Below are 15,342 nucleotides of genomic sequence, written 5' to 3'. Positions count from 1 at the left end.
TTTCCATTCGAGACAGTACCTAGAGTAATTTGATCAAAACCATCCGATACAGTAACTCGAGTAATCCTACCAAATCAACTCGAGACAGCACCTCTACTGTACACGAAAAGATCCAACGAAAACCGTCTGTGCAAATACAACTGCAGCAAATCCGACAAGCAGACAGACAGACAAATTCTTTATTTTCGTCTCAACTTGTGTACAGATTTAAAACAGTAATAAAAGTACACAATCCACTCATGTGGAATTATGAGACGCTTTAAAACTACTAAAATACTATCAGAAATATAAAACAAATATTGTATTTATAAGAAATAAAACTAAAAACCATAAATTAAGTATATGTGTATATAAAAATAAAATGATTACAAATAGTTCCGTTTCATATCTCCCTGTACAGCAAGGGTGGATGGAGGGTTTACGGGTTTACTAGGGGTGGGATTCAACTTGAAAAAGGCACCTACAGTATTCCAAAATACAGCAACATGCATTATACAATATAGTAATAATTCCTAAAAACTCGCAGCCGAGCGCTATCTGTTAATTAAACACTGGAGGTTTAGGCACTGCCAAGTTCAAGCCAGGTGGTTGATACGCATCATGCCCTTGGATCCATATTTAATTATCCATTGTTAGCGGGTTTTTACAACAACAAAAAAACAACAACACCGAATCTGCTTCTCTCTCGTGGTTAGGTACATAATTTAGGCGTTGGACTTGGCGTGCGTATACATCAGTTGAAATTAAGCATTAAATATTACCCAACTGCGATACGAGACATTGGATTCTGTATTTGATAACTTCGAGATAGCAGTAATCTGAAATCAACAGATTCAACTGGAAATGAATCAATGCATAATGCATTTATCTTTGAAGAAATGCTCATTCAATTTGATTAGTACACGCGTGCATGCTTTACTGGCCTTATGCTTAGAATATCATATGTAGATGTATTATGTATGCTCGATTTACTTTATATTTACGAAACATGATTGAACATTGTTGACCGACACAAAGATAAAGGCTGATGATGACGATGATAACCATAGCGATATGTAAACGGTGACATGATGCTGATATTGATGTTATTGATGATGATGATGATGATGATGACCATATAGGACCTTAGTTTTATAGCAGGGAATATGGTTATGATGATGATTATTACTAGTATCATGATGATAATGATGCCGATGATAATCATGGTAATAATGATAATACTGATAAATGCTATTACTATCATGATGACAACACTGATAATGATAGTGATGATGCTGACAATCATGATGATTACAAGGTCGATATTGCTGATTTGTAGGACTAAAACTACCTCGGTTTTTCATTTTTGTGGGAAAATCCCAATACATTTTAAAATCCCATTGCAAAATCCGTCCAGTGCCATGGCGGTCATTGTATCCGTGTAAACTCAATACTTTCCACCTAATTAATCCTAGTCACTGAAAACGCATTAAACATTTACTAAACAAGAAAATTTAATCTATTAGAGAACTTAATTTGCCTACTCGGGTATTTGACCGTCTTATATCTAACAATATGCACGTGTATTCTCTTCCCGTTGCCCATTCTAAATAATTCAAAAGAGAAAACGTCCCATTTCCCTTACATATCGTAAATTAACGAACGTGGGCGTTTCATTATTCATGTGCTTCTAAAGTATACTCTGAGAAGATGATTCTGTCCTGCAGATGGACTCCTGAAATCATTCTCAGTAATTAGATATTTGTGTTTGGGCTGAGAAAGAAAAGCGATGTGTTTTAGTGATAGCCTTTGAACGTTGTTTAATCATTGTAGGTGTCACTAATATAGTAACTCGGACGCGTGGTATAGAAAACGTGATGGAAACCTCGTAAGGGAATTCGAGAAATGTCGAGAATTGTTGAGCAAAGCTTGCAAAAATATACATACATACATGTATATTTACGAGAGTATGTTATTGTTTTTTGTTTTAAAGTGTATTGACACCATAAAGAAGTAAGGTAGTATCAGGGTTGGGGGCTGGTGTCACTATGTTATTGTTTTATGTTTTAAAGTTTATTAACCCCATAAACAAATAAGGTAGTGTCAGGGTTGGGGGCTGATATCACTATGTTATTGTTTTATGTTTTAAAGTGTATTAATCACAGAAAGAAATAAAGTAGTGTCAGGGGTGGGGGCTGATATCACTACATTATAATCAAGTTAAGCTAATGACGGTACATATAAACATAATACAGATACTTGATATGGGGGTTAATAATGAAGCTAGAAATAAAGAGACAAAAACGTTTAAGGGTAAAAAAAGAAGGACGGAAGGCAGAAAAGAAAGAATGGATGGATGAATTTAAAGATCCGATTTTGAAATAAAATATAGTAAATTTTGTCCTGTAATAAATACCTCTAGAACAATATTATTGTCATGTCTTTTTTTTAATACATTTATACCAATATTCGACATATGCTTGTGTATTTTATTTTGGTGTGGGATGGACTAGTTTTATTTTAACACGCGTTCCTTTCGTGTTACTCAAATAACGATATTATTATCCATAATAGATACACGAAACAATATTATTTTCACTAAGAGCGAAATAATGGTTTCTTTTTTCATCACTAGCTGTATCTCAAGACAAAGTTTTGTAAATCTCCTAAATCATTTATATCCCACGTAACCGATTATTACTTACATTTACTGTGAGGCAAAAGGTCAGGACCCATATTCACAAAATATCGTAAGCCTAGTTTTACACGTAAACGTAAATCTACGACTGAAGAGCTATTCACGAAACAACGAAAACGTAAGTTACGTGTAAAGTTGGACGTAAATATAAGAGTGCCTCAGGTTGCAACTAACGCTGCACGTAAGTTGTGTACATATAATAAATCAAGCACGATCGCCGTTATTTACTATTATTTACGGAAACTAGCAGTATTTCCAATAAATGAAGCAGTTTGCGATGGCGAACGCCCACGGATTGAACATATTTTTGTTCGTGATCAAACGGATGTTTTCGACTCGGCCAATTTCTCCTGAGTTATCTTTTCCTTTTTAAGAACTGTCCTCAAGTTCGTACCAAAACGCGGATCCCCACCAGTACCAAAATGCCATGGGTCACTGTTCGCAATGTTATTGTTAGCAGACAACAAACAAAATTGCGTTTTGCGCATTTGTTATTTACCCGGTAGCCATCGTTTTTTTAATGTGTTTTTATTAATTACTCCAGTGAGAATGTTAAATCGTAGATTTACGTCCAACTAAGTTACGTTTACATTTACGACCATCTTTGAGAATAAGGTGCTTCTTGCACGTAAACGTAAATCTACGGCACACGTAAGTGCTAGTCGTAGACGTAAATTTACACTTGTTTGTGAATATGGGACCTGTATTTCCAAAACAATAATCTACAATATCCATTTCTACTGTAAATAGCAAGTTGCCATTGCATCAATTATTCCTTCAAGTTATAACATTGTATCTTTCGTCATTTTAAGACATATTTTCAATTTGACATAAGTAACAGTGGAGCAAAGCACGTATATATTGATTATATTGCTGATTTCATAATAAATGCGAACGGAAATGAATATTTGTTTAAAGTCACGTTAGTACATTTTACGACTATTTAGTTTCTTACATCATTTCAACGTTTATTCTAGACAGTGAAAAAGGAAACTTGCGTCCACCACATGGTATATGCCACATATCAAGGTATTTGATTTGTCAATATGTCTTTGATATCGTTGAGAAGTGGCTGGGGCGGAATACAATTTTGCCGAAATTGTTTCGTGTTTTTTTAATGGGATGCTCGTAAAATTAGTTCAGCCATCACTTTGGTCAGTGATGACTCGTATTTAGTAGATTAGCCTCCACATTTCTAACACTGAACTTTTTCAATGCCCTCAGGTGGACATCGTAACGCTGATGGAACAACTTTTGTGCCAGAATGATATAAAGCTGTTTGAAATCAGCAAACAATGAAAATTCTGTAAGGTATCTTAGAAGTTGTGATATGCAGACACCAAAAGCTGGAGAGGAATGTATATGCTGGATTTAAAGGGAATATTGACTATTGGAAAGTCATGCCTTATGTCATACAACTTGGTTTGGAGACCAGTGTCGCTTTGAATCTCTATGCATATATCGAGGTATGGAACTGATTTGCTGCCATCAGATGGGTTTTTAAAAAATATATATAAACTCTTGTTTGGTTAATCAGTGGAAGGTAACCTGTTATCCTGTGATTGTATATGTTGAATGATATAAGATCATCAATATATCAATACAGCGGAAAGACAAGTTTTAGCCATGCAGATTCCTTTGTTTTCTTTTTACCAGATTAGTCAAAACTTCTAATTCATATGCTTGCAGAAACAAATCGGCGAGTAGTGGAGAACAACAGCTGGATCCCATGTGGATTCCTATTTCCTGTCTATTTGTCCTATCCTCAAATTTGACACCTATGTTGTCGAGCTTGTTTGTGCTAATCGTGTTGTCCTTCAACTTCGTATGTGTTGTTACTAGTCCGACTCCAGCCGAGAGTAAGATATGAGCACTGGTACACTGCCCCTGTTGTAAGTCAATACTGTAGGTACAGTCCGACTCCAACCGAAAGTGAGATATGAGCACTGGTACACTGCCCATGTTGTAAGTCAATACTATAGGTACAGTCCGACTCCAGCCGAGAGTGAGATATGAGCACTGGTACACTGCCCATGTTGTAAGTCAATACTATAGGTACAGTCCGACTCCAACCGAGAGTGAGATATGAGCACTGGTACACTGCCCCTGTTGTAAGTCAGTACTATAGGTACAGTCCAACTCCAACCGAGAGTGAGATATGAGCACTGGTACACTGCCCATGTTGTAAGTCAATACTATAGGTGCAGACGTGCCCCTGAGACTCGGATCGAAGTGCAGAATCAGGTTCATCGGCGTCTATCGAGTTCCATTGACGGTTATGTATACAATCATACATTATGCACAATGCGTGAGCGTGATGCAAAGGGAATTGTGACTTAGTCCAGGAATTAGATATGGCACGGTATTCCACAGAGACCGGCTGACAGTTAATACAAGGTTTATCAGACATCACCGGTCAGTCTGATAGGTGGACCAGACACTGATCTGTAAACAATGTGTCTGTGGGTTCTCATTTTCTGTGGGGTTTTGTTGTTTATTAGTATAGCTATATCTGACATGTTAAAAAAGATGCACCTCGTGTGGATATCATCCTTTAAAGTACAGTTCAAAGCACAATAATGGTCGATTTATCAAAATGTAAAGGATTCCACAATGGATATGGCTGTTTCCTTTTATACTTTAGCAACCATGAATCTGAACCCCGACAATGCTATTAAATTTTGATTTGGGACAATAAATATTTATTTTAAAAAACCAACAACCACACACAAACATATAATTCTGCGTCATTATATACATTTTGAAACAAAAGAAATCTGAATATTTATTTCACATATTTCAAATTGACTGCTTGATACATCCAAAATGAAGTTCCAGAAAAGACAAATACACTAATATTAATATTAAGTTGTATCATCAACGGGGAACTATGTATCTTGCAGTGTGGCTGTAGTCAGTCGATCTTATATTTGGATATAATTAAGTTTGATTTATCAAAGTGGAAAGGATTTTAAAATGGACATAGCTGTTTCTTTTTACACTTTGCCGATAGGGTCTCTACGAGTACTAGGGCGAGGGGCGAGTCCAGCAATACTCGAGTCCGTTCACAGGACTCGAGTACCCGTGCAAGGAAGAACACTAAGTTGTAGAAGCATCACGAGGGGTATATGGCTTTTTATATACCCTCTGTGTGTTCTTTTACCCCGAGCCGAAGGCGAGGGGGTAAAACAGCACACCGAGGGTACATAAAAAGCCATATACCCCGAGAGATGCTTCTACAACGAATTTATCTTGCCGACATGTTAAACTATATAGCCAAATAATCAAAATGACGCCAGACAATAATTGTTAACAATTTATTAACGAAGCCGTACCACGCGGACGCGAACGAAACCACTTGCCAGTGACGAAAAATAGTTCCATCGATAAACGAGTTTTTAACTTCAAATGTTTGTAATACGAAATTGTCTGAAACAGATATTAATAAATAAAATAAAAAACTTTTTTTTTATCAGAAATGTATGTAGTAAAAAAATAAAAATACTAAAAAAAAAACACCAACTGTTGCTAATCGCGCATTAATACAATAACACCACGACCGTAATTAGGTAGCCGAGTTCAACATTGCAGCTTTTAAAAGTATTGAAATATTGTATTTTATAGTAAAAATAAAATTAATTATGTATACTTGATTGATTATCAATGTTATTTATAATCTAATTATTGCTTTAGCATTAACTGGGGTGGCTGGAAACTGTTGGAAATTACAGACGGGATATAAGAGAATTTGGCTCCGCCCACAGGGGTATAAGGGATTTGTCCAACGGCAAACAACCAATGGGATTAAAGAATTTTACACGAAGGCGAGATAATCTCATTTAATTACATTTTAACGTCATTTTGCCATACAATTATATGCTTGTCGCCGGTTACATTATAGGCCTTTGAGACATGGAGGGAAAACAAAGTCGAACGTGTAGAATGCAATAAAATGACATGATTTGGCATCGATGTTCAGCGCTGGAAATCATGTTAGTTTGTTTTATTCTTCAGTCAAGTTATCATCTAGTGCCAGTGTCGGGTACTCGGTTCCGCGTCGAGTTTGACCCTCGAGTACTCAAGTCCAATATTTTGGACTGGTGCAGGCCCTGCTTGCCGATCATACATCTGCGGCACCTAATTGAACTGTTTTGGATATGTTCGTACAATATAAATAATCAAACAAAAGGAATTGGACTGTATATTCTACGTATTTAGAAATAACTGTTTAATGCATCTAGGACAAATACGACGACATAAATATTGATTTGTGTTTTATTATCAGAATGGGTTTATCTTGTAATATGGCTACTGGCAGTCGATCTACCTTGTGATTTAATTATGTCACCTGAACAACGGAGGGAGCCCAGGCAGAGGAACCTTTCAGTCTATAATATCAAACTATGCTAACAGAATGCCAAAACACAACCTATTGGTCGTACAGAATTCCAAAAGCAGATTATTGCCATTTTAAGTAACATTAACGACTTAAAATTGGCTAGCAGAAAACAAATATCATGTTGTGAAAGTGTTAGAACCTTTCCAAGTATATGGCGTAACGTAGAAGAGAATATGATAAAGTGCATTTTAAACACCTTGATGTTTGCAAGTTTGCACTGATTGCAAGTTGGATTAACTCCTCAGGGATCTACTGGGGTTTTCCAGTCCCAACTATTGCTTGATGCTTCGCGGCCAGTATATCAAAGGTGGTGCATGTGCAATGAAAAATCCCTTAATGCTACTAAACTATAATTTTAGATCTGGTTCAAAATTTATTTCTCAATATTCCGATTCAAAATTTAATTTTAGAGAGCCATCTAAATTGCGTTCAAATTCTAAAAACATTTTGATTTACACAAAATTTATTTTTAAAATTTGGCTATTAAATATAAAATTTCTGATCCATTAATAATTTGTTTCCGAATTCCAGATTCCTCTTTTTACCCCTATCCTCTTTCCTAATTTGTGACACAAGCCAGAGTCTGTGTCCCCAGTGAGCGTGTTTGAACATTAATTTGATATAAACACATTAAATTCTGGCTTTTGATCTGATTTCATGTGGGTTACATATATACAACTAAAACAGACAAGAATTAATATCACGCTAATGTTTGATACCCAGTAACCACAGATTCGACAATGTGCTGAGGTGTTGTTAAACATAAAATCCTGTCTTTACCATTCCTCTAAAAACATAGCTGATATATTTATTCCTGTAGGGGTGTCGTTAGACAATCAATCATCCTTGGGAAAAATTATCTCTACCACGTGAAGGACCTAAATGGCCATCTTAACACATTTAGCAGTCATCAATCACTTTAGCAGCAGATACCTTTTAGCAAATGTGTGACTTCCCATTTGAGCTGAGACCAGAAGAGTAGTTGGTTAATTAAGACATGAAAGAGAGTTACGGTATTGACTCTTCGGGCTAGCTCTCAGGTCTTGCTCTGTCATCAGGTAAGCTGATGACATATTGCGTGTTGTTGTCCAGCATCATGAAATCTTGATGGGCTGTTGTCTACTCGATTGCTGCCTCTTAGAAAACCAGGCTCGGTGGCTTTGTCAATGGCTGGTATATCCATGATGTACTGCGATCAAGATCAATCGCGCAGAACAGGATTTCCCCGAAGCTTTGTAATAGATACGCTGAGCGTTAAGCAAATATGTTATTATTTCCATTGCATATGGAGAGCTACAATGCCTATGATCAAGACTAAGTTACAACAAAATCGCTTTAACCCAAAACTTTGTACGGTGAAGATAAATATCAACAAATATAAAAGATACCTAAAGCAGTTCATTTATTAAATCCTTGAGTAGCTTCGTTTTTCTTTTTTTTTTATGTTTTGTTGTTATTGTTGTTGTTGTTTTCGAGGAAGTCTTGGAGGTGAAGGGCAAGACGTTAGTTTCCCGGTGGTTTCGTCTAGTCAAATAAGTACAATGCATGATCAACTTGAAGGATAATGAGTTGCAATGTATTTGACTTTCTTTCATAGTTTGTTTTGTTATATGACTTGTTTAACAATGTTATGAATGACAATGTTCCATTTTGTTTGTCGTTGTAGTCAGTGTTCAGAGTGTAATCAAATCCCATAGACTTATAACATATGTGGTTAAAACTCCTACATGTAGCGTATCAATCGACATAAACACCATGGTTATAAATACTACCACCCCTCACCCTTAAAGTGAATCTGAAACAAAAACAAATTGCTAGGTTAAGCTGCTCATTTCAGAGATAACGGGTAGCGTCTATGACTACTCTAGTTCAACTAAGAAAATGTCATGCTATTATTAGTAGGACTCCACATATGTTTCAAGCACAATGGTAGTTGGTACACTGATACTAGTTCAAATTAAATTACAGGTATTTAATGGCCAGTTGAACCAATGTTTTATCACAACACAGTCATATTAATTACAATTGGCAGGACTTGTGGTATTAACTGCCCTATTAAAAGTTAGGTGCATCTCGAACTTTGACCCAGCCGAATGTCATTTGCTTTAGTATTACCTATAACACCTGATTATTAATATCTCGAAAGAAGGTACATAACCAGTGTTTCTGCCAGAGGGTAAAACGGGTATGGCGCCATACCCAAATTTGTTTGTAGATTTTTGTTATAAGTTGACCTTTTAACAAAATTGATTACTCTTATCATTACTGTATGATTTTCGTAAACGTAACTCATTTTCTTTTTCTGATACCCCCTGTCAACTGTGGTTGCATTCAGCACACACATATTGTAAATATTCAATTCCACAACGCCTTATCCAAAACATTATTTCTGGCAGAAACCCTGATAGGCTGAAAAATAGTCCTAATTGTGGCTGAATAGAGGGAATTGAAAAAAATACAAATACAAAACAGTCGTACAAAAACACAAAATAACAGAAGTGTTGTGAAGAGTACTTGCCAAAACAATAATTAACTGTGTAACAGCCGTCTTTGCAAAGTGAAATACCAAATTGTACTTACCATTGTACCGTCAATCATGATGGCGTCTAAACTAGGGTCAAATAAAAGAGATGCAGGCTCAATATTAATGGGGGACTGGTTCTTTCCTTTGCTGCATAAAGACCAATCAGGGTTAAGTAAACCCCAGAATCCCGGTCCTGTAAAATAAAATAAAAACGATGAGTTAATATGACAGTTGGTTTTGTTTACGACACCACTAGAGACTTAATTGTACAGTCAGACTCGTGTCTCTATTCACATTCAGTAGTTTGTCTTACATAAGAGACTTAATTGTACAGTCAAACTCGTGTCTCTATTCACATTCAGTAGTTTATGTTACATAAGAGACTTAATTGTACAGTCAAACTCGTGTCTCTATTCACATTCAGTAGTTTGTCTTACATAAGAGACTTAATTGTACAGTCAAACTCGTGTCTCTATTCACATTCAGTAGTTTATGTTACATAAGAGACTTAATTGTACAGTCAAACTCGTGTCTCTATTCACATTCAGTAGTTTGTGTTACATAAGAGACTTAATTGTACAGTCAAACTCGTGTCTCTATTCACATTCAGTAGTTTGTGTTACATAAGCATAACTTGTAATCATCACCCGGTAATATATAATAAATATTTTATAATTTTGACACAATAAAACTGTATACTGTATTACGGAAACAACATTTAAACCCTACATATTCGCAGTTGTTTGAATTTAACATTAAAATTACATATCTGCTTTCACTTAGCTTATCTTCACATCTTAATTTTAAGTGAATGAACAGATATCGACATATAGACCGTTTTGAGACACTTAGTAGTAGTAGGTGGCAGCAGCAGTATACTAGTAACATAATCGGTAGCAACAGCAGCAGTAGTAGTATCTAATAGTATCAGTAGTAGTAGTAGTAGTAGTAGTAGTAGCAGTAGTAGTAGTGGTGGTAGTAGTAGTAGTTGCTCTTGTTCTAGTTGTTGCTGTTGTAGTTGCTGTTGTTGGTGGTGTTCTTGCAGTCACTTAGCTTACTACTACGTTTAATTTTAATTGAATAAACAATTATCGAGATATAAACCGTTTTAAACATTTAATAGTAGTAGTAGCAGCAACAACACCACCAGCAACAGCAGCAGCAGCAGCAGTAGTAGCAACAGCAGTAGTAGTAGCAGTAGAAATAGTAGTAGTAGTGGTAGTTATTATTTCATATTTAAACTGGTATATACAGAAAGGTGTAATGTTTGACTGTGGTTAAATGATTTGCATTATTTCATACCTGCTTTAAACAAATGTTTAAATCACTATTACAAATTACTGTGGCAATACTAAGGAACATTACGTCAAGTTGGAAGACTTCTACTTGATGACCTTTCACTTACAGAATAACAAATCCCTTTTATTTCTCTGTTTGTGTGCTCAACTGACTCATACGAGAGCTCTACTTCATATTGCTCGCTGTGAGGTCAATACTTTGTCGATGATCCATAGAACAAAGCACCAGCTTTTAAATACCACTGACACCGCATGGTGGTCATATCCATCCTGTATTACTATTCAGCTGACAGACGGACATCGATGACACACAATCATATGCCCGTAATACGAAACCATTCGAGTTAAACGGCCCGAACAAGGACCATCCCCGCGATATTATCAATGATATTGAAGCCCCGTGTTTGCTCTCAGCGTGCGACACCAAATGGATCCATAAGTGCTAGTTTGTTGAACATTCAATCAGGGCAGTTGGCAAATATAATAAAGCGTGTTGGCGCGCCAGGGTTGAGAATATCATTTATAGAATACAATTTACAATATTAACTCTCATCGCCATTAGTCGCTCGTGTGGCGGTGGTGTGGTTCAAGAATCGACGGGGGGTAAACTGATGATGTTCTGTTGAAATGTGAATACAGTTTAGATAAATGAAATAAAGCCTGTAGGGCAATGTTAAAAATGTTATTTATAATGGGTGATTTCTTTTAATAAGGAAGAAAGGAAATGTTTTATTTAACGACGCAATCAACACATTTTATTTACGGTTATAGGCGTCAGACATATGGTTAAGGACCACACATATATTGAGAGAGGAAACCCGCTGTCGCCACTTCATGGGCTACACTTTTCAATTAGCAGCAACAGATCTTTTATATGCACTATCGCATAGACAGGATAGCACATACCACGGCCTTTGATGTACCAGTCGTGGTGCACTGGCTGGAGCAAGACATTATTTTACTAAGGGGTGGGGAGGGTGATAACCTTTTGTCAAAATGTGAATACTACGTGATTACTCTGAAGTGCAGAGTTCACAATTTAACTTTGAGTCTGAGAGTATTTTTGCATGCCCCTATACCACTAAGGTTTCGGGCATGTCCATCCCGGCACCGGTCTCTGGATAGTCAATGGTCCGACCCGGGACAGAACGTTGAATGTTGTAATTGGATTGGATTAAAACAAACATCGGGGTAGGATCGTGATATGCTGCAAACGGATGATTTCGTATCTGCTGAAATTTATGTCCATGAATTAAGAATTGTTTCTCTTGTTCTAAATGACGGTAAAAAGAATAGAATTTGTTGAAATGTATTTTAAAAACTAAACTCTAACGGTGTTCTTTGCGATAAACGCGAATCTATTATCGATAATGTATTCTTGATATTTAGATAGAATTAAAGGGACAGACCCTAGTTTCAACCCGTGAAACTTAACACTAAGTTTAGTTAATCTACAAACCTGTAACTCATTTGGATAAAGTCACAATTGAGTGAAACATGAGTCTGTGGCTTTGAAATGGTGAAATACCCTCTAAAAATAGACTAACACTTGACTCCATAACTATTACTTCTCAGACGCACGTGCGTTTTAAAAATATGAGAAATGCATTTTGTGATAATAAAAACACCAGGTGACCAAAAATACTTCGACTGTACGGAAACTGATAATCTAATCCATAAAATCTAAGTAAAGTATGATTTCAGTTATCAAAACGGCTGTAATAGTCAAAAATATGCCTTAGTGTTTAAAAACTAGGGTGTGTCCCTTTAATGTTTTGTTTCAATTTCAACAGCTGGCTTAAAGTCACTAATCCTGGTTAATGTGGTACGTACCTTTCTGTTTTGCATAAAAAATGCATTTGAAGCAAATGCATAAAATACCATGACGATCAGAGACACATTGTATTTGTGAAAACTGATAATTGAAGTTGTTATGTGCAATTTCATTTAGTTGTATACAACTTGGCAAGGTGACTAAAATAAAGTTAATAAAGTTTGAATTCTGTTTAACGACACCATTAGAACACATTGATTTATAAATCATCGGCTACTGCATGTCAAACATGGTAATTTTGACATATTCTAAGAGAGAAAACCCGCTAAATCTTTCCATTAGTAGCAAAGGATATTTTATATGCACCATCCCACAGACAGAATAGTACATACCACGGCCTTTGATATACCACTTGAGAAATTGCCAAATGGGTAGGTGATTGAAATGGTGCGGTTGTGAACAAGCTTCATTCTGTTAAGTCATTCCTGGGAGAGTGGTAGTCCTTCAAGGCCTATAGTCTGTGCAGGAAGGATAAAACAGCCTTGTGTCATACTCGTATTCGTTTTGATTTATTCTAAACAAGAATCTTCCACCTCAGTGTGAGCACTATCAGTGTATTCTGACGGTGCGCCATATTTTGGTGGAGTGCAATAATTTCAAGAATACTAGAACTGGTAAAGTGTGTTTGTTTTGTTTAACGACACCACTAGAGACTAGAAAAGATATATTTGGTGGAAGAAATGCGATGAACTCTTTCTAGATTCCATCATGAACTGCATGTACCCATGGTAGTTTTACAACTTGTGAGAGATTCGAAATTTTACCCTACATTTTATTTTTTAATATCTCTTTATACTGTTTTAATTTAACTTTTGATGTTTTTTTATTGATTTGGTTATCACTGTAAATTTATTCATGACCATACGTTTCTTTGACACCCCATAGCCAATTTATTCCTTGTGCTGGGGTGGCGTTAAAGATTATTTGCATCCATACATACATACATCTAGCCATTCATTCATTCGTCCATTAGTTCATTCATTCATTTAATTCAACTGTAAAAGCTGAAACGCACTGCCAAGTAAATAGATGGGATCTTTGTCTTTAAAACATATGTGATTTATGGGATTAAACTGACGCATCACTTTATTCTAAACCTTCCTAACCATCTTGAAATCCTGATCATCACATCACCATTTGTACGAGTGTGTGCTTGAGCATGTTAACAGTGGCCACGCCTGGCAATAAATGCATCGTCACAGGAAATGAATGAAGCCGTAACATGATCTCGCAATGCCCTTCTCAGCAGATTGTAGCTTCCCGGTGGTCGATGCATACCAAATCTCTTACACACAAATTCAATGAGGATTTATTTTTTTAACACAAAAGCCATTTTCACAAGATCGTGGATAGATAACGACTATTTTATAAGATGAAATGCTTGAACATAATATCGAAAAAAATATTAACAAATATTTCATATTTTATTTAGTTTTCAAATCTAGAATTTTACAGTCTCAGCCGTAACTATTTTATTTTAAAAGAACCCTGTGTATGACAGTTATATATTGTTCATCATTTTATATATATATATATATATATATATATATATATATATAATCAAACATTTTATATAATCTTGGTTTTAAAATACATGTACGCTTCTTTTTCTCTGAAAATGTAGGTATTTTATATATTAATAAGATATGTGTGTGTGTGTGTGAGAGAGAGAGAGAGAGAGAGAGAGAGAGAGAGAGAGAGAGAGAGAGAGAGTGTGTGTGTGTGTGTGTGTGTGTGTGTGTGTGTGTGTAAAGTCGAGACAGTATATGTTTATACAAGGTGAGGTTCAAAGAAAACATATGTTATGGCAATGAACGCCTTTCACAGTTTTCTGGTGATGTGTTACAATAATTAATACTGTTTCAACATTACGTCAAAACGAATAATTGGCATTAATATATGATTTACATAACAACTCACAAATGGTTTTCCTACAATTTGAATTACAAATGAATTACCCTTAAACAATGATCTCATTAACTTTAACTTTAATTGCATGCTTATACCCAATTAATTTTCAAGTATGCTTTTCTGGACACACGCTTTAGCTATCTGAACTGTTTGTTCAGAGTGTGAGTTAATGGTTAATTTTAGTGACTATGGTGAAGGAGATCAGGGTTTCATCAGCTATGGTTCTAGACTTCGATAATGGGCACCATTCCCAACCATTCTCCAAAGGCTATGTCATTTTGTATTCCCAATTTTGGAGTAAATAATTCCCATTCTGAATGTAAATAATTTCCATTATCATCTAAAGCCATATTTTGAAAACGACACAAAACGCTTAACAAACACGCCTTCCTTCCCCTATAACGTTTTGTAATTCCAAATAGATATATTAATTTGAATAAGCATAAGTACATGTACATATATAAACATATATAAAATTACTATTTTAAATTCTAACATAAAAATAGGATGTTTTTTAAGTAAAAGTAAAAATTCACAATTTTGTTTTGTAAAACGACGCTACAATTCCCAAAGTCAAAGTCATATGCATAAAGTCAAGTTTTAGAAATAAAACCATGGAGATGTTAAACCTTACTATGGGTGGGTGCTACAACCAGGATGCGAACCCAGTATATGCCAGACTTAAACTGATGGATTCAC

The 15,342-nt window shown here is 35.7% G+C and overlaps 1 protein-coding gene across 3 annotated transcripts in view; it reads right to left on the bottom strand.

The window, feature by feature from the left end:
- Positions 1-15,342, bottom strand: part of LOC121376020 (carbonic anhydrase-related protein 10-like) — an 81,062-nt gene that overhangs the window by 22,974 nt on the left and 42,746 nt on the right. For all 3 annotated transcript variants that reach the window (XM_041503780.1, XM_041503782.1, XM_041503781.1), the window contains one exon: positions 9,657-9,793. In XM_041503780.1, the coding sequence (XP_041359714.1) occupies positions 9,657-9,793 (137 nt within the window). The remainder of the gene's footprint in view (positions 1-9,656; positions 9,794-15,342) is intronic.

The sequence above is a fragment of the Gigantopelta aegis genome, chromosome 6 (genome assembly GCF_016097555.1).
Source record: "Gigantopelta aegis isolate Gae_Host chromosome 6, Gae_host_genome, whole genome shotgun sequence".
Taxonomy (NCBI): Eukaryota; Metazoa; Mollusca; class Gastropoda; order Neomphalida; family Peltospiridae; genus Gigantopelta; species Gigantopelta aegis.
The sequence above is the reverse complement of the archived record's forward strand: the minus strand, read 5'-3'. Positions and strand labels throughout refer to the sequence as shown.